Below are 26,751 nucleotides of genomic sequence, written 5' to 3'. Positions count from 1 at the left end.
TGTTTATTTATACTCACCAGCCACTTTATTAGGAACACCCCTACATCCACCTGCTGTTTGATGCAGTTCCCTAATCAGCCGATCCCTTGATTCATCAAATCACACAGGTACAAATCAAGAGCTTCAGTTAATGTTCACAATGTTCACATATCAGAACGGGAAAAATTGTGATCTCACAGTGAAGTGTGACTTTCTGTCTTTCACTGTGGTATGGGTGTTGGTTTGAGCCAGAGGAGTATATTTGGTTTGAGTATTTCAGAAACTGCTGATCTCCTTCCTGGGGTTTTCACACACAGCAGTCTGTAGAGTTTACACAGGATGGTGCGAAAAACAAACACTGAGTGAGTGAACGGCAGTCCTGTGGGTGGAAACAAACGTCTTGTTGATAAGAGAGGTCAGATGGAAATGGACAGATTGGTTCGAGGTTTTTTGCCAAGAAGGAAATAGTAACTCATATCATCACTCTTTACAACCGTGGTGAGCAGAAAAGCATGTCAGCATGCAACAGAAAGAAGAACACATTGGGTTCCATTCCTGCAGCCAAGATCAGGGATATTAGAATCAACAGCACGTTCCTATTAAAGTGGCCGGGGAGTGTATACTGCATTTCACATTTGAGGCAAATCTCAAAGTGCTACATAACGGTACACTAGACCAACTGTAAAACTGTAAAATGGCAAAAATATTTGGAAAGCAAAACCGCAAAGGTTAAAATAAAGCCAGTTTGAAAAAGAAGCATTTTCAAAAACTCAGTAAAGTATAACACTGATCCTGTTCTCAGAAGTATTTAGTTTAATAAACACACAAAAAAATGCTTGTTTTACTTCAAATATTCATAATGGTAAATGTCTGATTTTGGAAAACCCTCACGTAACCCAAAGGGGAAACAGGAACCGAGTTAACGTTACTTTTAGGAAAATTTTTAAAAGACTTTATTCATCTCATGTTCATTTGAGCACAATGAAACTCTTTCTCGAGTTTCTCTCTTCTGTATTTAACCCATTTGGGGATGTTAGCAGTGGCGTCTGTTACCAAGGAGCGGGGGGTTATGTGTCTTGCCCATGGATGTGTTCATTTACTCTCCCCATGCACACATTGTCCAGCTGAATCAAACTGGTGAACTTTTGGTCACAAAGCTGCTTCTTGAACTTCCATCCATCCATGCATCCATTATCTGTAGCCACTTATCCTGTACAGGGTCACAGGGGAGCTGGAGCCTATCCCAGCTGACTATGGGTGAGAGGCGAGTTACACCCTGGACAAGTTGCCAGATCATCACAGGACTGACACATAGAGACACACAACCATTCACACTCACATTCAGACCTACAAGTAAGAGCCACCAATTAGCCTAACCTGCATGTCTTTGGACTGTGGGGCAAAATGGAGCACCCGGAGGAAATCCACACTGACATGGGGAGAACATGCAAACTCCACACAGAAAGGCCCTCGGCAGCAACTGGGCTTGAAACCAGAACCTTCTTGCTGTGAGGCGATAGTGTAACCACTACACCACCGTGCCACCCCCCATCCTCTCATTTTTCTTTTAAAAGAAAAATGCAGCTTGTCGGTTTACCAAGAACCACAAAGCAAAAACTCTTCAAACTCCTCTTTCAAGAAGGTTGTCACAAACTGAGTAGGTGGACTCGGATGCAGGTGCAGCTTGAGTTCTTTCCTGAATACTGCAGGTGTAATCGTGACAAGAAAAATCAATACTTGAGAACTAAATGCTACGATATTGCTACCTGCAGGATGAAAAAATCAGAAATAAGCATTGCAGGATGATAACCTACTGTTTTACTCGATCAAAACATCTGCCCTTCACTGTTTTCATCTGACCTGTCAGACACTTTATAGATTCCCTTTGAGAGGTGTTCCTGTACCCAGTTTACTGCTTCCTGTTTGGTGCTGGACAGAGCTCATCTATTGGTTGTTGCCATGACTGACACTTTCCATGTCAGTATTTGCATGAGCCAAGACTAAAAACATCTGGTAATTTGAAACACAGCTGATTTTATTTGAATATCAAGACGAGAATAAGACTGACTTAACACTGGTTCAGTTAACATTGATTTATACTTTGGAATTGTTATCCAGTAATTTTATCATGGTGTTTAATTCTTGTTCCTGCCCAGACTTCCTCCACACCCTCACACGACAGGGCTCGACAACCACAAAGCACAAACTCATCTTTCCTGAAGACGGAGTATGATGTGGTTACAGCTTTACCTCTGACTGTTACAAAGCACTGACACTGGAGACTCCTTCCATGAATGTTTATTAAACATCACCTTTACCAGAAAAATTCACCATATCAACAATTACACAAGGTTTTTTGTTTGTTTGTTTGTTTGTTTGTTTTTTAATGTGGCACATCTAATGGAAAAATCTGTGTGAATGAGCTGTTGCCATGGAAACGATAACCTATGAGAATGGGTGGCCCTCACCTGGGCGAACCAACAGGGGATGCCATGCTGATGTTGTTGTCCCAGAGGTGAATCTCAGTCTAAAACTGCTGTAATAGTCCCAAATGAGTTTGTTGATCTTTTCTGGTACATGGTATGTTGTTAAAGCTGTTGAAACAAGCTTGTGTGGAATGGATCTGTAGGCATTGGCAAGGTCAAGACAAATAACTGCCAGGTTCCTTCGGTTTCCCATTGCCTCCCTTATCAACTGAGTGACCACTCCTGTGTGTTCTAAACAGCCCGGCATGCCTGGAACTCCTCCCTTCTGCACTGTTGTGTCAATATAGGAATTCCTCAGGAGGTACTCAGTTAGCCGGTTAGCAAGAATCTTGAAAAATATCTTGCCTTCCACGCTGAGCAGGGAGATGGTGCGAAACTGTGAGATGCTGCTTGCATTCTCCTCCTTAGGTATCCAGACACCTTCAGCATATCGTCACTGCTTGGCTATCTTTCCCCCTCACCATACTACCTTGATGAGTCTCCACAGCCTCTCAAGGAGTCTCGGACAATGTTTATAGACTTTGTATGGCACTCCACTCGGCCCTGTGGCTGCACTGGTCCGAGCAGCTCTCACTGTGCCCTTGACTTCTGCCAGGGTGGGCTCTTTGATGTTGAACGGGGTGGAGGGTTCTGGGGGTTGTAATCAGCTCTCTGCAGGGGGGCAGATCTTCCTCTCTCCTGCTGTCACTGTATGTTTCACAGAGGTGTTGATTCATCTCCTCTTCTGGGCAGGCCCAGTGTCCCATTTCATTTCTGCCCTAGCAGCTGTTTAGTAAATCCAAATGGATTTGCTATGAAGGCAGTGCGTTTGCGAGCCCTCTCTCTGCCGCTTTTCCTGTGGCAATCAGCACATCGAAGGGAGAGAAGCTTCTGTCTTAAGATGTTCTGAAGCTCTGTAAGGGCTGGTCTTTCCTCCTCACTTGCCTTCCTGTATTGCTGTTTTAGGGCCTTCAGTTCTTTCCTGAAGGGCGGCACGGTGGTGTAGTGGTTAGCGCTGTCACCTCACAGCAAGAAGGTCCTGGGTTCGAGCCCCGTGGCCGGCGAGGGCCTTTCTGTGCAGAGTTTGCATGTCCTCCCCGTGTCCGCGTGGGTTTCCTCCGGGTACTCTGGTTTCCCCCACAGTCCAAAGACATGCAGGTTAGGTTAACTGGTGACTCTAAATTGACCGTAAGTGTGAATGTGAGTGTGAATGGTTGTCTGTGTCTATGTGTCAGCCCTGTGATGACCTGGCGACTTGTCCAGGGTGTACCCCGCCTTTCGCCCATAGTCAGCTGGGATAGGCTCCAGCTTGCCTGCGACCCTGTAGAAGGATAAAGCGGCTAGAGATAATGAAATGAGATGAGATGAGTTCTTTCCTGAGCTGGGAGATCTTGGTCTCATGGCAGTTTGGCCTGGTGGTGTTCTTGGCCTTTGGTTGTTTGATGACAAATCTCTCAGCGCCAATGCTGATGATCAGAGAAGACATCAGCTGGACCCACTGATTGACTCCCCCCCCCCCCCGGGCACTACTTCAAAGGTAGCATTAATGTCTTCATCCAACTGGCACCACTCAGTCTCCTTGTGTGCGGCAAGCCATAAGATCCGGCGATGTTCCGATGGCTTGCTAGGGGAAGCATGTAGAGCGTGGAGGTTCTGGACACTGTTGGGTTGCTCCAGGTCCTGTTCCTCCTCTGTCTCACCAGGGTCAATGCTAGACACTGGCTATGTGTGTTGTTTGACTTGCTTCCTCCTTGTGTGGATCCTCAGGCCTCTCAGGTTCTTACAGACCTTGCCACAGAAACAGATTACCCTTGGTGTCGATAATCCATCGCTCATGTCTTGTACCCTGAGATCCGTCTGTTTGGGATGCTCATCCCCCCCCCCCCCCCCCCGAGCACCCCTGGGGGTATCTTTCCTTGGCACTTTCTGTAGCTTAGTTTAGGGGCTCCCTCACGGGAGCTGCAGCTCAGGGTGCTAACCCTCGCTGTCCTGGTTGCCATCTCTCTGTGCTGGCCACTGTCTCTCCAGTCATCACCACACTATTCACAGTTGTCATCCAGCCTTTCCTGGAAGTCACTGGCAGGCCAGTAATGATAGTTCCATGAAACACCTTGGCTTGGACACATAGTCAGTGATGAACCCAGGGTCATTGGGTGTTTCAGGTCTTACATCATCAGACACCCTCACCTGGGTGACCCAACAGGGGATGACCAGTCCCCGGTTTGTGTCCAAGCAGCGCGCTATGCCATGTATCTCCTCTCTTGATCCACAGCCACCTTGAGGCCTTTTCGTCAGCCTCACTGATGTTTCTGGTGGCTCTTCTTTCTAGCAACCCTCTGATGCCAAGCAGCCTGAATGCCTGGTGCACAGATTGCCCTAGAAAACCCCTGCAGCCCACCTCAATTGGCTGACAGCGGGCCCTCCAGCCACTCTCTCTGCAGGCCTCTACCAGCTCCAGGTATTTGGCCTCCTTGCATTCGTGGGCCTCCTCCATCCGGTCTTCCCAGGGGACTGTAAACTCCAGCAGCACTACTTGATTAGTGGGCTCAGATGTTAAGACCAAGTCTTGCCTGAGTAACATCCTTGCAATGCACTCTGGGAACTTCAGCTGCCTCCCAAGGTCCACTTTCAACTGCCAGTCATGGGCTGTGGCTAGTAGCCCAGTCGAGACCTTGTGTGTCGCCTGAGGTTTCTCCCCTGCCCTGATGAAGGTGATGTTGTGCCTTGATGGGAGCTGATGTTTCCTCTGCTGGATTCTGAGGAGATGGCGTCAGCTACTGCCTTCAGCACATGGTCATGGTGCCAGGTGTACCTCCCCTCTCCCAGGGCTTTAGGGCAGCAGCTTAGGATGTGCTCTAGGGAGCCTAGTCCCGGGCACAGTGGACATGCTGGTGTTTCTGCTAGCCCCCAGCAATGCACACTTATGCAGTTACCTTATTGTACATGCTTGTATTTTTTATGTTTTTCCCCCTAACAGATTTGTTTGTTTTTCAATTAAATTGTACAGGTTATAGGTCACATAAAAGGTGGGGAAAGTTTTGAAATTATTTATTGTGGTCTCATTTTTTTACATCAGAAAAACCTATCATTTTAACGGGCTGTGTACACTTTTTATATCCACTGTAGTAACTCATATAACCACTCTTTCCAACCATGGTGAGCAGAAAAGCATCTCAGCATGCAACAACAGACAGAACAGCACACTGGGTTCCATTCCTGCAGCCAAGAACAGGGATCTTTGAATCAACAACGAGTTCCGATTAAAGTGGCCGGTTAATGTAGATGTAGCAAAAATTGCAGAGTAGGACACAAAGTGCTGATAAACATACTTTTTCTCAAACATCTTTGTCTCCTATGTTGCAGTTTTCACTTCCTCTAACTCAATGAAGATGTTGCAATGAAGCTGACGCACTTTCAGGTGTTATAATCAAGTGCAGCTTAAAGGACCACAGTAGAGTGACGCCTGATTTAAAATGCCTGAAAGATTTTCCAAAATGGAGAGGAATTGACCGATTTTTGTTGAACTGCTCATTAAGGCTTAATTAATCTGTAACTTCATTAATAATTATAATGAAGCAAATCTGTGTAGAAGTTATATGCACCCTAGGTATCCCGACCTTCCTGCTAGAAAGAATCAACATCGGTGAAGAATTGAGGGAGAAGTGATTTGTGTGGAAACTGCTCATTAGGGATTGATTAATTACTCCATATATTCATTATTAATTGCAATTATGCACATTTAGGTAGAAGCTATATGCGCCCCAGGTGGACCTACCTTTCTGCCAAAAAAGAATAAAAATCAGTGAAGAATTGAGAAACAAGAAGCGATTTTCATGAAATGTGGATGACGCCGGATGATGGATGACACATGATGGCATAAACTCATGTCCTGTCAGCCGGATGAGCTAACAACAATGGACAGTCATGTACGAGTGATGAGAAACATGTGCAGTAAATGTATAAGTTGTAAAGCATTTTTAAAATGAATTAGTTTTTCCAGGAGAGAAATGCAGCTCTGTGCACAGCAAGTGGTCAGTGCTTTAACACAGGAAAGCATTTTATCTCACCTCATTCTCATCTCATTATCTCTAGCCGCTTTATCCTCTACAGGGTCGCAGGCAAGCTGGAGCCTATCCCAGCTGACTACGGGCGAAAGGCGGGGTACACCCTGGACAAGTCGCCAGGTCATCACAGGGCTGACACATAGATACAGACAACCATTCACACTCACATTCACACCTACGGTCAATTTAGAGTCACCAGTTAACCTAACCTGCATGTCTTTGGACTGTGGGGGAAACCGGAGCACCCAGAGGAAACCCACGCGGACACAGGGAGAACATGCAAACTCCATACAGAAAGGCCCTTGCTGGCCACAGGGCTCGAACCCGAACCTTCTTGTTGTGAGGCGACAGCGCTAACCACTACACCACTGTGCCGCCCGGAAAGCATTTTAGCATATTTATTTTGTTTGTAAAGAAATATGGTACAAGCGGCAGTGTTTAGGTTGGATTCAAAAGCAACAGGACATCATCTTTAATTAGTGTCATATTAATGAACCTGGAATTGGTTGGAACTTGGAATGGATCGTGGATTATGAAGAAATTTTCTGATTTTATGAATAAAAATATGATAACCTATTAGAATGAGTGCATTAATAGATTAGATTAGATAAAACTTTATTGATCCCTTTGGGAGGGTTCCCTCAGGGAAATTAAGAATAGTGGATCTTGTCGTGCGTGAAGCTACATATGTCAAAGAATATGGTTGAACTGATCTTTGATGGCTTTTGTGACCATACGATGTCTGTACAAATGAGAAACAACATACGTGTACCACCACAGGGAACCCGATCGTAAATGTAAGGCAACATATCTCATAAACACTTGACCACCAGACAATGAAATTTGCATCTTTATTTACAAAAGATAGATTTTTTTTTTATTCAGCCTTATGGGTTTTTTTAACTTGGTTTTCAAAAAAAATAAGGTGGGATTATTTACGAACACATTTCACACTCATCAGGAGCTGTGTTTATACAATTCCTAAATTTGTATTCGATTTGAATATCTGTACTGTTCTCGCAAATCAGCTAGCATGGCCTGAATCCCTTTTCCATGGACGGTGTTGGAATATTGTTGGCACAGTACTGGGTTTGAGTTGAACACGACCTGTGTGGCCCAAGAGCTCAACCTGGAGATTCCTTTCAAAGCAATCGGGCTCAAATTGGTCCTCGTAAACAGCAGAATTTCTATTAAAAGCCAGCGTTTCTAAAGTGTGACCCGTTCCCAAGTTGTGAAGCCACTGTTTGCTGTTTAGCAAGTCATTTACGTTGCTTGGTTGTTGACAATGGAACACAGAAAAAACGCTTTGCCTTATTATCATGTTTATTATTTTTGCAATCACAGGCTTTGCATTCTGCCGTGTTTTCAACAATGTTTTGTTCATCTGACGACATCGCGGTGCCAGGAACAGCGAGCCAATCAGGATGCAGGAAACCTATCAATAATTGTACGTCATGCTGACCTTTAACACCACCCACAAACTGGCAATACGGCGACGCCCAGAAGTGGAACATAAGTGACCGGGAGTACAAAAGAATTTTAAAGCCCTAATTTATGTGACACAGTGTGACAGTACTGGGGAATCACAATACACTTGTGCAAAATGTGTAACATTTCTAGCCGATGTTTGTTTATTGTTCGCTGAGGGACCCTTTAAAACGATGGCGTGAATGAGAGGATGAGATGAGAGCTGTTTGCCGGCTGTCTCTGCTGAAAAGGAAAACTTCCTGCTCGAAACATTAAGAATCAGAATAATGAATGTTGTCATAATTCAGTTTTAATAGTATTTATGAACACATTTTACACTCATCGGGAGCTCCGTGTATAAATCCATAATTTGCAGCTGCACTACGGTCAGCGGTACTGTTATAGAAAATGAATCAACACCTTCATTCTGACCAATCAGGATCCAGAATTCAACAGCGCTGTGGTATACATTTCTTTATTTGTTTTTGTTTTTCCAGGAAAACAATTAAGTTTCCCAGAAAATATAAGTGTTCAGAAGGACTGGAGCAAATCTTAAAGAAGCAAAGTCTTCATGAAGCAAGCAAACAAAAATCGATATCCGTATAAAATAAATGAATGTTGAAAGTGTGTTTAGCGGTTACAGGAAGTCGTGTTGTGTAAGCACTACAGAGCATGGTTGTGTTTTCCATCGTGTGTGAAATCACAGTGTTAAGAATAATTTCTTATTTCTAATTATCCTCAGTCATCTGGGTGGCCTTTCTCGCAGTACGCTGGAGGACTTTCCATGGGTGCACTGCTCATGGCGACAGCGTTCATTGTACTGACCCCCTGTAAAATAAATAAAGAAAGAAGGAAATAAAGAAATGGAGAACACAGTGTAGGTATTCTCAGCTATGCTTCGTAATGGTGTAAAGAGTAAATGATGGATCACAAAGAGGAAAAACTGTTGGTGTTGGTCATACACTATGTAGACCTTGAGTTAGCCTAGTGGTTAGTGTATCCGCCTCTCAACCAGGAGATCGTCTGTTGTACTCACGGTTGGGTCATACCAAAGACCATCAAAAAATGGCACCTACTGCTGTCTGGCAAGGCACTCTGCAATACAGATGCAAGTGGGGAAGGGTTACCAGAGGACCCGCCCCCCACTGGAACCCTAGCTGTATAGGCGAGGGGCTGAGGGCTCTCAAAACGGAGATCAGCGCTGCACCCATACGCCTCAAAGAGGTTAGTACTGGGACAGGAGACTACCTGGGAAGACCAGATCCTGGTGTGATGGGGACTTTGACTTGATACAGTTTGTAGATATATATCATATGGTTTCCAGTCAAAGTCCAGTCGATTAAATGGGTTATGTTCTATACTTTAATATCCACAGATCCAGATTCTTCACTCCATCTTCCCCCACAGAGAGGACAGTCAGACACCTTTAAATAACGTGATCTGTCCTTGCCATGTCGGTGTACAGTCCATTTACAGACTGAAGCTCATCTGTTCCTCATTACAACTGACCTCATTTATCATCCTGGACACAAAAATGAACTAATTTAGTCATAATTTGTTTATAAAGGCATTTTAAGAAATATAGTGTTGATGGAAAGCCAATAAGTTGGAAACAAATATTCATTTCCTACATATCACTCATGAGTTTGTGTAAATTGACATGAAAGGGTCCTCACTAATGTGAACCTTGATCAGTGTCAAATCATATCAACGTTGATGAGTTACTGCAGTGAAATCCACAGAGCACACTGTAAAATGTGTGTGTGCGTGGTGGCGATTAGTTGAAATGGCTGAGCTGCATTACTGGAAGATGTTGCGCACTCTGAGGAGATGGTCTTTCAGTGAGCTTCACTTCCACAACTAAAAGATTTATAAACTTCTCTTCCTCATTGAAGATGGACTTTTCAACCAAACAGGCGTGTTGGGATTTTATTCAATCAAAAAATATCAATCAAAAAACTAAAATGTGTTTGGTGTGTAAACGTGACTCTGGATTCTTCAGTTCTGTGGCGCTTCATAAAGGCGTCCTGCAGGTTTCTCTTACCGGCTGAGGTTGTTGTGCTGGATAGGAATTGACCACAGGAACACACATCTCAGGGTTCTGAACCACATTGACGATGTTCAGCTGTTGGACACAATCATAGAGCTTCAGTTACACAATAATAAAATATACACATCACAACAGTCTAAACTGTTCACTACACTTCCAATACTCGATATTAATCCCAGTGAAATATAAAGGTCACATTCATTGTTGTCATGAACCTCAGAACATGGCTGAACCAGATTCCATTTCCTAATAGCTACAGACATTTTATTTTTGGCTTTGGACAGCAAACTTGGCCATTGAAAGCCAGAAATAAAATGAATATTTGCTGAAAGCTGTCTACAAAAATGGACAGGAAACAAAAAAATGGAAGGAACGTAGAGCTTCACTGAACAGCTGACCTTCTATTCCAGTGAAGGCTTTTTCACCGGGTGGGTTTAATCAGTGAAAGATGTAACCGAGTGTCCAGACAGCTGAGTTAGCTTGGAGCTGAGCTCTGATGAGTTTATTGGGAACAGACAGTAGCAGGGCAAAGCATGTGTTCGGATATCAAATCAAGCAATCGTGTCTGTTTATCAGCTTGCCATCTCCTGAGAATGAAAGCTATGTGGCACATGACAATCTAGCATCTTTTGCTAAAAAAGAAATAATCATAATAATAACTTACAGTTGGTTCACTGGAGCAGATGGCTTTGCAGGTGAAAGCTGAAACTGCAATAGAGACGGCGAACTGGAGCAAAGAGAAAAGCAGCAGAACGCCGGTGATTCCATGGATCTGGCTCTGAAATGAAGATCCACCATCACAAAAAAATACACGGCAAAAAGTCTTTCCACTTAAAGTCACCGCTTTGTTTCTTTGTTTGTTCACAACTCTATGTTTTTGGATTAAAATATGCAGAAAATATTTGCACTTTTTTTTTAATTATGCTTTGAGTGATTATATATATATATATACCATATATATATATATATATATATATATATATATATATATATACACAGTGGTGCTTGAAAGTTTGTGAACCCTTTAGAATTTTCTATATTTCTGCATAAATATGTCCTCAAACATCATCAGATTTTCATACAAGTCCTAAAAATAGATAAAGAGAACCCAGTTAAACAAATGAGACAAAAATATTATACTTGGTCATTTATTTATTGAGCGGCACGATGGTGTAGTGGTTAGTGCTGTTGCCTCAAAGCAAGAAGGTCTGGGTTCGAGGGCCTTTCTGTGCGGAGTTTGCATGTTGTCCGCGTGGGTTTCCTCCGGGTGCTCCGGTTTCCCCCACAGTCCAAAGACATGCAGGTTAGGTTAACTGGTGACTCTAAATTGAGCGTAGGTGTGAATGTGAGTGTGAATGGTTGTCTGTGTCTATGTGTCAGCCCTGTGATGACCTGGCGACTTGTCCAGGGTGTACCCCGCCTTTCGCCCGTAGTCAGCTGGGATAGGCTCCAGCTTGCCTGCGACCCTGTAGAACAGGATAAACCGGCTAGAGATGATATGAGATGAAATTTATTTATTGAGGAGAATGATCCAATATTACATATCTGTGAGTGGCAGAAGTATGTGAACCTCTAGGATTAGCCGTTAATTTGAAGGTGAAATTAGAGTCAGGTGTTTTCAATCAATGGGATGACAATCAGGTGTGAGTGGGCACCCTGTTTTATTTAAAGAACAGGGATCTATCAAAGTCTGATCTTCACAACACATGTTTGTGGAAGTGTATCATGGCACGAACAAATGAGATTTCTGAGGACCTCAGAAAAAGCGTTGTTGATGCTCATCAGGCTGGAAAAGGTTAGAAAATCATCTCTAAAGAGTTTAGACTCCACCAATCCACAGTCAGACAGATTGTGTACAAATGGAGGAAATTCAAGACCATTGTTACCCTCCCCAGGAGTGGTCGACCAACAAAGATCACTCCAAGAGCAAGGTGCGTAGTCGGCGAGGTCACAAAGAACCCCAGGGTAACTTCTAAACAACTGAAGCCCTCTCTCACATTGCCTAGTGTTAATGTTCATGAGTCCACCATCAGGAGAACACTGAACAACAATGGTGTGCATGGCAGGGTTGCAAGGAGAAAGCCACTGCTCTCCAAAAAGAACATTGCTGCTCGTCTGCAGTTTGCTAAAAGTCACGTGGACAAGCCAGAGGGCTATTGGAAAAATGTTTTGTGGCTGGATGAGACCAAAATAGAACTTTTTGGTTTAAATGAGAAGCGTTATGTTTGGAGAAAGGAAAACACTGCATTCCAGCATAAGAACCTTATCCCATCTGTGAAACATGGTGGTGGTAGTATCATGGTTGGGGCCTGTTTTGCTGCATCTGGGCCAGGACGACTTGCCATCATTGATGGAACAATGAATTCTGAATTATACCAGCAAATTCTAAAGGAAAATGTCAGGACATTTGTCCATGAACTGAATCTCAAGAGAAGGTGGGTCATGCAGCAAGACAACGACCCTAAGCACACAAGTCGTTCTACCAAAGAATGGTTAAAGAAGAATAAAGTTAATGTTTTGGAATGGCCAAGTCAAAGTCCTGACCTTAATCCAATGGAAATGTTGTGGAAGGACCTGAAGCGAGCAGTTCATGTGAGGAAACCCACCAACATCCCAGAGTTGAAGCTGTTCTGTACGGAGGAACGGGCTAAAATTCCTCCAAGCCGGTGTGCAGGACTGATCAACAGTTACCGCAAACGTTTAGTTGCAGTTATTGCTGCACAAGGGGGTCACACCAGATACTGAAAGCAAGGGTTCACATACTTTTACCACTCACAGATAGGTAATTTTGGATCATTTTCCTCAATAAATAAATGACCAAGTATAATATTTTTGTCTCATTTGTTTAACTGGGTTCTCTTTATCTACTTTTTGGACTTGTGTGAAAATCTGATGATGTTTTAGGTCATATTTATGCAGAAATATAGAAAATTCTAAAGGGTTCACAAACTTTCAAGCACCACTGTATATAATTTATGCCTTTTTTTTTTTTTTTACCCATACACACCTCATGGTAAAATGTAAATAAATAAATAAATAATGCCACTGCAACATGGCTATCACTGCAGTTACTTGCGTATATAAGTTTATATAAACAACTTTTTATATATAATTTTTTGCATTAAAATATTGAGAAAATATTTTCACTTTTTGCTTCATTTTACTCTTTATTTATTTCTCTATTTATTGGAATTTTTACCCATACACACCTCATGCTAAAATATATCTCATCTCATCTCATTATCTCTAGCCGCTTTATCCTTCTACAGGGTCGCAGGCAAGCTGGAGCCTATCCCAGCTGACTACGGGCGAAAGGCGGGGTACACCCTGGACAAGTCGCCAGGTCATCACAGGGCTGACACATAGACAACCATTCACACTCACATTCACACCTACGGTCAATTTAGAGTCACCAGTTAACCTAACCTACATGTCTTTGGACTGTGGGGGAAACCGGAGCACCCGGAGGAAACCCACGCGGACACGGGGAGAACATGCAAACTCCACACAGAAAGGCCCTCGCCGGCCCCGGGGCTCGAACCCAGGACCTTCTTGCTGTGAGGCAACAGTGATAACCACTACACCACTGTGCCGCCGCTAAAATATATATATAAATAAATAAACAAATAATACCTCTACAACATGGATATCACTGCAGCTAAATTATATCTCATCTCATCTCATCTCATTATCTCTAGCCGCTTTATCCTGTTCTACAGGGTCGCAGGCGAGCTGGAGCCTATCCCAGCTGACTACGGGCGAAAGGCGGGGTACACCCTGGACAAGTCGCCAGGTCATCACAGGGCTGCTAAATTATATATTCCATAAATTTATATTATATTATAAATTTTGTCTTCAAATTTTCAGAAAATATTTTCACTTTTTAATATATTTTAAAAAATTTTTCACTTGCTTTATGATGCTACCGTACATATTAATTTATTATTTTTTCCCTCCGCAAACTTTCTTAGAGGAGGTTATATTTTTTTCTTCCATGAGTTTGTTTGTTTGCTAGTTTGTTCCCAATGTAACTCGAAAAGTCATGAACAGATTTGAATGAAATTTGGAGGAAAGTTGATCCATGGGCTGAGGAACAATTAATTAAATTTTGATGCAAATCCAGATACGTATGTATGCGGATCCAGGAGGTAGCTATATATCTATATATAACATCACTCTAAAAGTAGTGAATGGATTTGGATGAAATTTGGCGGACAGCTTTAGTATTATCCTTTGTTCAAGATGTGATTTTGATCTTGATCCAGATCAGGATCCAGATTCTGATATAATCAGCTGAAAGCTGTGTATTCAGTAGACCTATACATGTATGGATCAACGTCCCAGATGGGTAACCATCTGGATATTCTAATATGGAGCCCTTCTCATTTTATTTGTATTGTTTTTAATTTCTTTTATTTGGGTATTTTCTTCCCTTATGCACCTCATGCTAAAATAGCAATAAATAAATAAATCATACCGTTCCAAAACGCCAATTCCTGCAACCATACCCATGTCCATCGTAGCAGTATCCGAAAATTGGGGCGATCACCAAATCTATGGAAAGTATGATGATGGCGATTCCTGCAACTATTGTACTAAGAATATTGACCACCATAGTGGCCTTCACCTGAGGGGAAAAAAACAAAAGTCAGACCCTAGCTACAGTAGTTCTCAATCAGAATCCATAAAAATTCTAGAAATGAAACTTGAACTGAAGGAACAAGAGCAAACTTTTAACATACGGTAAATGTTCATCAGTCGTCGGCTCATCCACAGTAAGCCTATCTGTTTTTTTTAACATAACTACAGTGATTTTAGCGATGTGCTTTACATTAAACATGAAAACTGTCTTCGTTGATTCAAATTAAAATTGTTTTTATGATTTATTGATTTATTTATTGAACGAAAATACTTTTATCTGAAGCATCCTGTCTTGTTTCATTTTACTACCTCCATTTACAGTGTCTTGCACAAGTATTCACCCCCTCTTTCAACTTTCTACCCATATTCTTCATATTCTGATATGAAATATAAACACAAATCAAATGTAGGACTTTTATCAGAAATGTTCTGTTTCTCTGGAAACTTCAGGTAATTGAACACACTGCAGTCACTCCCTGAACTCTGATACAGTACATGATTTCTAATTAGTGAGAGGATTCATGTTCATCTCCACGTTCAGGCAAATGACAATAACGCCTCCTCTCACCGATTAAAATCTTACTCATGAATTTTTCTTCTCGAATCCAATATTCCACACTCTAAAAAAAATCCTTCTTAGGGTTCTTAAAATTTGTTGTTGTTTTTTTCCTACATGGACATCATCCGTTTTCTTGGACTCGTGGTTTCATTTCATTATTTACTGTCTCAAAGTTTCAGCTTTTTTTGAGACTCCTGTTTTGTGATATCGAAGAACCAGTGCTGGTGGACGGACGTAGGAAGGATGTTCATGTCTTTTAAAGTACTCCAGGTATACATGTACTCCAGGTATACAGTACTCTTCATTTTAGGGTGGCTTGTGAAACTGTGACTACAGGTTACGTTTCAAAATACTGCAGGAGCAGACGGAATTAAATGGGAGATTAATTAGGAAAGTAAATGAAAAGATAGAAAGCATTAATGAAATTCATTCAGCAATTCAAGAAAGAATCAGTTTAAAGGAACAGTCCACCGTACTTCCATAATGAAATATGCTCTTATCTGAATTGAGACGAGCTGCTCCGTACCTCTCCGAGCTTTGCACGACCTCCCAGTCAGTCAGACGCAGTCAGACGCGCTGTCACTCCTGTTAGCAATGTAGCTAGGCTCAGCATGGCCAACGGTATTTTTGGGGGCTGTAGTTAGATGCGACCAAACTCTTCCGCGTTTTTCCTCTTTACATAGGTTTATATGACCAGTGGCATGAAAACAAGTTCAGTTACCCAAATTGAAACGTAGCGATTTTCTATGCTATGGAAAGTCCGCACTATAATGACAGGCGTACTAACACCTTCTGCGCGCTTCGGCAGCGCATTGATATCTCAGCTCCGTATCAACGCGCTGCCGAAGTGCGCAGAAGGTGTTAGTACGCCTGTCATTATAGCGCGGACTTTCCATAGCATAGAAAATCGCTACGTTTCAATTTGTGTAACTGAACTTTGTTTCATGTCACTGGTCATATAAACCTATGTAAACAGGAAAAATGCGGAAGAGTTTGGTCGCATCTACCTACAGCCCCAAAAAATACCATTGGCCATGCTGAGCCTAGCTACATTGCTAACAGGAGTGACAGCGCGTCTGACTGCGTCTGACTGACTGGGAGGTCGCGCAAAGCTCGGAGAGGTACGGAGCAGCTCGTCTCAATTCAGATAAGAGCATATTTCATTATGGAAGTACAGTGGACTGTTCCTTTAAGACAAACTGCTTTTCCTCCATTTGTGTGTGTGTGTGTGTGTGTGTGTGTGTGTGTGTGTGTGTGTTTCCATGCAAAAGAAGGTGAAAACACACACACACACAGTTGGTGTAAAAATGCTGTTGGTATTTACCTACCACACAGCAATTCAGTTTGTTGTTTGCTGCAACAGCCAGAGAACCAGCGCTGATGTGCTGCAAGAGCAGAAATAGTTTTTTTTTCTTTTTTTTCCCTGAAACTGACACTGAATAATATACATATACACTACCGTTCAAAAGTTTGGGGTCACTTTGAAATGTCCTTATTTTTGAAAGAAAAGCACTGTTCTTTTCACTTTAAACTAATCAGAAATGCACTCTATACATTGCTAATGTGGTAAATGACTATTCTAGCTGCAAATGTCTGGTTTTTGGTGCAATATCTCCATAGGTGTATAGAGGCCCATTTCCAGCAACTCTCACTCCAGTGTTCTAATGGTACAATGTGTTTGCTCATTGCCTCAGAAGGCTAATGGATGATTAGAAAACCCTTGTACAATCATGTTAGCACAGCTGAAAACAGTTGAGCTCTTTAGAGAAGCTATAAAACTGACCTTCCTTTGAGCAGATTGAGTTTCTGGAGCATCACATTTGTGGGGTCGATTAAATGCTCAAAATGGCCAGAAAAATGTCTTGACTATATTTTCTATTCATTTTACAACTTATGGTGGTAAATAAAAGTGTGACTTTTCATGGAAAACACAAAATTGTCTGGGTGACCCCAAACTTTTGAACGGTAGTGTAAAAGTCAAGAAAACTGAAGAAGCCTTACAAACAGCGAGCCCCAGAACACGACTCCAGAGAACACGCTGATGCTGGAAGGAAAGATCGCGAGCACGATACCAAACAAGATTGTCAACACACCGACCATTATTTGGACAGTCTGTGGTTAAAAACAAAAAAACAGAAACGCACAAATAAACTTGCAGTATTTTTGCAAACTATATTCATGTTTCTTATGTAAAGTATTTGTAGTGAAGAACAAATAAATTATCACACTCAGTAGGCATATCAGATGCTCGCTGTGAAAATTGTGCATGCAGACGCTCATCTAAGTTTCCAAACCTGTCATTGATTAACTCTTGAATATTTTCTATCGTGAATCATCTCATTAAAAAGCTTATAATCTCTGCTTTCCACAGAAATGTATCTGGTTAAGATCTGTTCAGTACTTTGGGAGTAACGGCAGGTTGAAGTCGGAACAACAGAGTAAAAACTCTGCTCGTGGTACGTCAGGAAACTCATGATGTTTTTCTTTTTGAGTCACGGGAAAGCAGTCAGGCTCTCTCTCTCTCTCTCTCTCTCTCTCTCTCCTGATCGGTTTCCCACTGGATTACTCATCAGTATCAATCAGATCACTTTTATTGGGATGTTCTCTCGCTCTCACTGTTTCTGATGAAGGTTTCAGCAACATTTTCCCTCTGCTAGTTTTGAGACTTTGAAGTGAGTTTTCATAGCTTTACCTACTTTTTTTTTAAATCAAACTAATTCATGTAAATAAATAACTATTTTATAATTACTGGAGTTGTTTTAGGTGAAAAATATTGAGTTCTTAGTGGTCGGAATGAGATTTAAAAAAAACGGAAGTCAGAAACGTAAGCGTCAATTTCAGTTCAGTTAATGTGAATTGTTTATTGGATGTGGATCTCACAGTTTTTTTTTTCGAGGTTCGCCTTGAAAGCTGTGAAATAATCATTTATATTCTTTCATATAAACACTAGTCAGCCCTACTGAGAAATACAAAGACCTACAGAGCACAAAGAGGGGATTAGAAATAATCTTTTATTCCTTTTTTATTTTGATAGAGAATGATAGATGTGAGACGTTCAGTGTTTATTTATATAGATTTTATAATTAACATTGATTTCTCCTTCTTTGTGATGTATAAATGAGAATTAAGATCAGCTTTATATTGCACAAATAAAGCCATTTGGTAAAACTTTGAAGAAGAGAGTGGACTGATTTAAAAATTTTACTGAATTAGTATAAGTAATATTAATTGAATACTAATTTGCATAATTTGTTTTTACTAATTTTTCAAATGTTGCATTGACTATACAACCATCTGTGTTTCAACCAATTTCCATGTAAATATCTTGAAAAATAGAAAAGTTATTAAGAAAAAAACCCTTTTGTTCTGATTGGATGTGATCCTCATACAGTTTTCTAAAAATTAAACCATTTCTTCATCCTTTGATTTGTAATATCTCAAGAACGGATAAACATATTTTAATTCTGTAAAAAGTCTATTGTTCTGCATTCAATTCTGAATTCAATGAGACAAGTTTCAAGTTGCACAATTTGGATTTAATTTGAATTTTCACCTGATATGCCCAACCACACTCATTTACATCACCGAGCCAAAACATGATGACCATCACAGGTGTCCTGTAATGACGGCACGTGTCAGTGTGTACGATGTACTCGACTCGACGGTAAGTGACAGTCGGTTCTTGGTGTCGATGTGTTGGATATGGGACACGGTGCTGAGGGTAATGAAGACAATCCCATCTGCTCCAAACCAACAAGAGGGCTACTGGAAAGGTTACTGATGATTTAATGATGATTAGGAGGAATGTGACACGACACACTGCTGACTATGAAGCTGTGTATCTGCAGGACCAGTCACCGACCCCATGCTGACCCTTGTGCCCTGAGAAAGCATCTACAATGGGCATGAAAGTGTCAGAACTGGACCTTGAAGCGATGGAAGCAGGTCACCAGGAAGCACCAGGATGCACGATGTGAAGAAGAAAAGCTGGTGTGATGCTCCCTGGGGTCCTGCATTCACCTCGTACATTCCTGAGGACCAGGTACACCCCTTCACTGCACATTGGAAATGGTTTGAGGAACATGATGAAGAGCTCCAGGTGGTGTCCTGGATCTGCTGATAATGTCTTGCTGCCAGACTGCACAGCACACCTTCAGAGGTCTTGTTGTAGATTCTTTGTCTCAGTGAGTCAGAGCTGTTTTGGCGGCACGCAGATGACCAACAGCAAATTCGACAGGAGGTCACGCAGTTTTGGCTCGCTGGTGTAAAGGTTGTTTTCTTTTTAGATTATTTTTTTATGTAATAAAATAGAAAGATATCAATTATCCTTAGCAAAAGTTTATATTTTTACATGTTATTTTATAGTAATATTTACAGAATTAATTAAAAATGTAATCAGATATTTTATGAATGTATTAATTTAATTTAGGCTTCAGTGTATTTTTATTAGAGTTATTATTATTTTCAAATATATTGTAATTATAATTATTGTTTTGTTTCATTTCTGGTTACACTGGGTTAATTTATGTTTTATTTTCAAGCACTTAATTTCTTACATTTTCACGTTTATTTTTGTACTGTCTATTTTCCTATTTATTTTATTATTCCAGATTTGTGTATTCATTTGAGAGGTTAAAATATTTTATTCGGTAATTTAATATGAACAATATGAAAAAATCCACCAAATTTTAACAAGTTTTTATTTTAATGTTTTTTGAAGTTAATTATTGCATTTTCTTGTTTAATAATGTGCGACACATTTTTAAAAAATAACATGTTTAGATTTAATAATAATAATAAATGTATTTATTTATTTATGATGTAATTGTTTAACTTACTCCCAGAGCTTTCGGTTCTCCTTTCAGGAATTTCTGCAGTGGGCTGATTGTCTGACAGGGATTTTGTCCGGCTGTAGTCGGGGCTGTTGATGACGGAAGAACCTGAGTGACGATGGTGTAGCCACTTCCCACATTAGTGAGCGGGATCGAAGTGCTGGCCATCTTTAATAAAGCACCTCTGTGTGATTAATCTGTGAACAAAAAAAACACTTTCACTATCAGTGTGATGGGATAATGTGAGACAAAACTGGAGTAGAAATGACGACATCATTAAAATGTTATTTCTTGGTTCTGTACAGGTTTTTAAATCAACTCCAAGAGTCTAATGTTGTTCCTGAGGCTTTAAAGAGAAAACCATATTTATATAAAGTTAGAAGAAGTGGAAGAAAAGGAGAAGTGGAAGAAAAGGAGAAGTGGAAGAAAAGGAGAAGTGGAAGAGAAGGGTGGAAAATTTGAGGAACTGTATTTTGTTACTGGGCTTTCAAAAAACTTGTTGCAAATCTCTGACGGAAACATATAAAATAAGGAGTCTTCTTTGGCCCCTTAGAAGCCATGTGTATATTTGTGTGTGTGTGTGTGTGTGTGTGTGTGTGTGTGTGTGTGTGTGTGTGTGTGTGTGTGTGTGTACATATAAAGGATATTACACGGTGGTGAAAAGATATAAAGTTTATCTTCAAGGGATGAATGTATATTTCATGAGTGAGTGAAGCGAAAAAAATATGCGAGTCAATGAAAATTTTTTTAATTTTGAACTGGCTCGCCATTTTGACAACATGTGTCTAGTTAGCGGAAAAACACTGGGAGTGACGTCATCAGAGTGAAATATGGGGAATTATTATACACACAGGACACTTTTTTGATGGAATAAAAACGTGTTCTATTCCCTCCTCGCGGGTTCCATTCATTTGGTTTGATAGCATCCAACATTGTTAGGATATCGCTTATCCTATGTGTATTACGTCACTCTACCCAATGGGGAATGAGCGTTGAATATGGTTTACAATATTGCACGGTTGTCAAGACAACATGACGTCACACGTTGGAGATGTAAAACTTCGGTGCTAGCGAGGGACTGGGAGAATTTGTAAACAAACATGGTCGCCAGGTTTGCTTCATTAAATACAGAGGAATTTGAGACAATTTGGAAAGAGAAAGACGCGTTGAACACCCGAAAGGAATGTATAATAATAATAATAATAATAATAATTATTATTATTATTATTATTATTATTATTATTATTAATTTATTTTTTATTATTATATTGGCTGGCTTTTTTGTGGTACATCAGATATATTCCATTCAGCTACTCGCCTTTGACTCATTCAGTATCATGCTAGCTGAATGGAATATATCTGATAGACCACGAAAAAAAACCCAGCCAATATTATTTAAATATGTCACTCAGATCCGTGATGTATTTCATCTGAAAAATGTGAGTTTTTCAACACAAGAAGATAAACTGCATATCTTCAAGCCAATGTGTGATTTTCTTTTTTTATATTGTTATGTCCAGTTGGCTCAAGGTGGACACAACATGAAAGGGGGAGACCACACCGATGTATCTTTAGATCCAAAATTAACTCAAATGTAGCTGATATCAATGCGTGTAGAGCAAAACAAAAGTGTGGCGAGAATCAACATGGTGGAATGTAATGCAAAAGAGAGGAAGAAGGAGAAAGAGAGACAGGCCCCAGCCAGGCCCAGTAACCACTCTCCCTCTCTCTTCTTCTTCTCCTTCTTCTTTTGGATTTCTGGCAGTTTGGACGCTTTACATTGTATTACTGCCACCCAGAGTTAACATAACGTAACAGTCACTTCAACATTTAAATACGGGGATATAGACCCGTAGCATGCAGAAAAGACAGAATTTTCTTTTCTATGAGCGGATGGTTCTCATTTTGACCCAGAAGTGTGTTTAAAGAAAAGGAAGAAACCCCTATACCAGCTACCTCAATGAACAATTTATTTATTACTTCGCTGTATTTTTTGCAGTGTGAAAGGACATGCTGTGTAGTCTCTGCACTGCCACATTCACATAGCCCATCTTGATGTTTACCAATTATCTTTAGGCTGCTGTTTAGGCCACAGTGTCCCAGCCTTAGCCTTGTTAGTTTGGAAATATCCTTTCTATCCCCACTGATATGAATACTTTTTTCTTAACATACTTCTGAATAGAGAAGTAGCACCTTCCTTTTTTCTCACTATTCCATCGTTCTGCCATTCGTTATCAGTTAGTTCTTCGACAATGTTGCGATACTCCATTCTGCCAAGTAAAATACTTAACTCCTCTTCTGGTCTTGTTAGTGTAGATTTTGCTATTTTATCCACCATCTCATTGCCTTTTACCCCAACATGTGCTGGCACCCATAGCAGACCCACTTTGCAACCTATTGTCTCTGTCCTATATAGACATATTAATGCTTCATTTATTAAATCAGGCCATGCTTCCGATGTCCCATGCTTCAAGGCCATCAGAGCAGCAGCGGAGTCAGAGCATATTACCACGTTTTCTGGTCTCACTTCCTCTATCCACCATAGAGCCCAAATTACAGCAGTTAACTCTGTTGTGAAGACAGATATCCTATTTGAGATCCGCTTTCCTTGCTGGACCTGAAGCATAGGCACATAGAACCCAAACCCAGCTCTTCCACTTTCAGGATCCTTGGATCCATCTGTGAAAACCTGCAGGTGTGAGTTCCATACCCACTCAATATAGTTTTCTGCACCTTGGCTCACCTCCTCAATATCCCCCTCCCTTATTTTAAATAGTAAATTAAAATCAGTTTCTGGCTCAGGGAGTAACCATAATGGCACAGCTGGCCAACATGGATGGGTCACCATTTTTGATTCATCAATACCCACTTTTCCAACCCAATCTTTTACCGTATGCAGGTAATTTCCTTTCTTTTCTTTGACAGAAAATACACAAATGTCCCTCAGTAACCATCTCATCTCATTATCTGTAGCCGGTTTATCCTGTTCTACAGGGTTGCAGGCAAGCTGGAGCCTATCCCAACTGACTACAGGCGAAAGGCGGGGTTCACCCTGGACAAGTCGCCAGGTCATCACAGGGCTGACACATAGACACAGACAACCATTCACACTCACATTCACACCTACGCTCAATTTAGAGTCACCAGTTAACCTAACCTGCATGTCTTTGGACTGTGGGGGAAACCGGAGCACCTGGAGGAAACCCACGCGGACATGGGGAGAACATGCAAACTCCACACAGAAAGGCCCTCGCCGGCCACGGGGCTCGAACCCGGACCTTCTTGCTGTGAGGCGACAGCGCTAACCACTACACCACCGTGCCACCCCCCTCAGTAACCATTTAGAGGAAAAGTTAGATGGATACGCACAGATCTTACACCAAAAGTGTAGGCCTAACTTAATCCTCCTCAGTCTCAGAAGTATTTCTCCTGTTTCAATCAACAGCACCAGTGTTGGGGTTGATCGGAAGGCACCATTGCATATTCTTAGAGTTTTTGTCTGGACTACATCTAGCTCACGTACTAAGATTGATGCAACTGTAGCCCCAAATACCATGCTACCATAGTCTAAGACTGATCTGATCATAGCTTGATAAGTCATTATCATGGTCTGTCTTTCTGCTCCCCAGTCACTTCCAGCCAGGCAGCGAAGGATGTTAATGACTTTTTCACACTTATTGACCACTTTCTCTATGTGGACCCTCCAAGTAAGTTTTTCATCAAACCAAAGCCCCAAAAACTTAAATTCTTTAGCAATTTCTATCAGTGATCCATACATTTTTAATCCTTTATCAGGGACCTTTCTTTTAAATCCAAATATCATGTCTTTAGTTTTTGCTGCTGATATTTTAAACCCCCACCTTCCTGCCCACCCCCAACTTTGGTCAGAGCGACTTGGATTTTCTTAGTCAGATATCCTATAGTCCTTCCACTTTTCCAGAGGGCTCCATCATCCACATATAAAGATAACCCATAGCCAACACCTACATTTTGGAATATATCATTGATCATTATATTAAATAACATGGGACTAATAACACTCCCTTGGGGAGTTCCATTCTCAATTTCAACTACTTCAGAGTATACGCCACCAATCCTTACCTGTAACATTCTCTCCCTCAAGAAGTCCTTTATCCAACTGAACATTCTTCCATGTATTCCTGTTCCATATAGTTTGATTACTAGACCCTCTTTCCACATAGAATCATGTGCTTTCTCAATATCTAAAAACATTGCTATCACAGCTTCCCTGTTCATAATTGCCTTCTTGATGTCTAGATCTAATACAGCAGTTGAGTCCATTCTTGACCTACTGTACCACGTCGAAATCCATTCTGATATTTTGCAAAAAATTCCTTACGATCCAAATAAATAAATAAATAAATAAACTAACTTTGTTACCATTCTCTCCCCCTCTCTCCCGGCCCCAGAGCAGCAGAGTAGAGTGAGGTTGGCCAAGCACGGCAAGCAAACAAAAAATCCCTAAATTTATCACAACAATTCCTCGATTTCCTCACGAGTGAGAATATTGAGACATATGTTACTCAATATCCTGGACATAGTTTCTATGAAAAGTGCAAGTGGTGTATTTCCCACTAGTTACCACCCATGATGCTAGTGATCTCGACAGACAGTAAATTAAATTGTGATTTTTTTTCACCATTTATCACATCATGTCTTTTTTTGTTGAACCCTGATATCATGTATGCTATAAAGTTTAACACATCCATCCATTATCTGTCGCCGCTTATCCTGTCGTACAGGGTCGCAAGCAAGCTGGAGCCTATCCTAGCTGACTATGGGCGAAAGGCGGGGTACACCCTGGACAAGTCGCCAGGTCATCGCATGGCTGACACATAAACACTTACAACCATTCACACCTACGGTCAATTTAGAGCCAGCAATTAACCTAACCTGCATGTCTTTGGGGGAAACCGGAGCACCCGGAGGAAACCCACACGGGCAACATGCAAACTCCAAACAGAAAGGCCCTCGCCAGCCGCTGGCTCGAACCAAGAACCTTCTTACTGTGAGGCAACAGCGCTAACCACTACACCACCATGCTGCCAGTTTAACACATTACCCTTTTTTATCACCATGTAAAAGTGTGTTTTAGTTTTGGGTGGCTCTCTGTAGATGAGCTAATCTGAGCTAAAACATCTGCCTTCGTATGTGTTGAAATGGTGAAATGGTCACAGGTTTTCTGATATTCATGTCTCTGAGCTGGGAAGCTTAAAGCTGATAAATTTCCAAGGCCCTGTGCAGTGAAGGAAGACCTTGGAAAAGGTTCTCAGTTTAAGTACGTTTAATAAATCTCATCTCATCTCATTATCTCTAGCCGCTTTATCCTTCTACAGGGTCGCAGGCAAGCTGGAGCCTATCCCAGCTGACTACGGGCGAAAGGCGGGGTACACCCTGGACAAGTCGCCAGGTCATCACAGGGCTGACACATAGACACAGACAACCATTCACACTCACATTCACACCTACGCTCAATTTAGAGTCACCAGTTAACCTAACCTGCATGTCTTTGGACTGTAGGGGAAACCGGAGCACCCGGAGGAAACCCACGCGGACACGGGGAGAACATGCAAACTCCACACAGAAAGGCCCTCGCCGGCCCCGGGGCTCGAACCCAGGACCTTCTTGCTGTGAGGCGACAGCGCTAACCACTACACCACCGTGCCGCCCCGTTTAATAAATAAATAAATAAATAAATAAATAAATAACCAGGACTGATGAGTGTAAACAGTGCTAACGGGAATTTGATAACATCACACCTTCTAAACGGACGTGGATCAGAGCCCCGAGGGCAAAGAGTCCTTAGGTAGGTTTGATGACAATTTTTTTTTTTAAATGAACATTTTTTTTCAACATATTAGGCGTGACCTTACATTAATTTAATCAGATCAAATCAGTTGAAAATATTTACTTTTTATAATCAAGTGCATTTCAAAATAACCCTTGACTGCCTTTTTTCTTCTTCTTCTGTCTGGTTACATCCATTTTTAACCAAGACTTTTTAACACATTATTTATACTTTCACTTCAGTATCATTTCTCAGTATTGTGTCCAATCCTGAAAATAATCACTTTATTTACACTGAACTTGACATTTGAGGTAAAACTATGGGGTAAAATTCTACACAGTCACCCAGGTTGCAAGACAAAACCACAAAAGAAGCCATTTTAAAACATTTTTCACTCCTTTACCTCTCTTTAAAGAAAACACTGATCTGCTCCTGTTACATGTCTGTTAAAAACAATAGAAATCATTTAGTTTAATAAAGACAAAAAGGCTTATTTTACCTCCTGTCCTTTAGCAGTGCAGTCTCTCTCTCTCTCTCTCTCTCTCTGCAACTAAACACTTTCATTTCGTTAATGTACCGTTATCCTAAACTCCTCCTATTCTTCAGAAATGTTTACAGTTCCAGTGACGCAGATTTCCTGCCTCGAGATTGAGCCGAAATACAAGACCCGAATGAAAAAAGAAAAGAAAAAAAAATCCCACAAAGCTGTTGTGCAACCAGATGTGATGTCTGAACATGACACAGAGCTCCAGAGAGAATCAGAGCCAAGCCTGCTGTTGTTTTTGCTCCACAGAGCAGAAGTATTTCCAGCAGGAGCAGAACGATTACCATCAGCGCTGCCTAGAAACATGACCTGGAGTAAACTTTAAAAGACCACAGCAACAG

General features: G+C 41.3%; 1 protein-coding gene across 1 annotated transcript; it reads right to left on the bottom strand.

Annotated features, from left to right (window-relative positions):
• Positions 1-8,434: 8,434 nt before the first annotated feature.
• Positions 8,435-26,470, bottom strand: LOC132884736 (membrane-spanning 4-domains subfamily A member 4A-like). The gene is made up of 8 exons (XM_060918633.1): positions 26,366-26,470; positions 20,064-20,254; positions 17,227-17,337; positions 16,554-16,610; positions 14,503-14,652; positions 10,690-10,803; positions 10,020-10,100; positions 8,435-8,803 (listed from the first exon to the last, which is right to left on the bottom strand). The coding sequence occupies exons 2-8, from the start codon at positions 20,223-20,225 to the stop codon at positions 8,714-8,716; spliced, it is 765 nt and encodes a 254-aa protein (XP_060774616.1). The 5' UTR covers positions 20,226-20,254; positions 26,366-26,470; the 3' UTR covers positions 8,435-8,713.
• Positions 26,471-26,751: the final 281 nt, after the last annotated feature.

This window comes from Neoarius graeffei, chromosome 4 (genome assembly GCF_027579695.1).
Source record: "Neoarius graeffei isolate fNeoGra1 chromosome 4, fNeoGra1.pri, whole genome shotgun sequence".
Classification (NCBI taxonomy): Eukaryota; Metazoa; Chordata; class Actinopteri; order Siluriformes; family Ariidae; genus Neoarius; species Neoarius graeffei.
The sequence above is the reverse complement of the archived record's forward strand: the minus strand, read 5'-3'. Positions and strand labels throughout refer to the sequence as shown.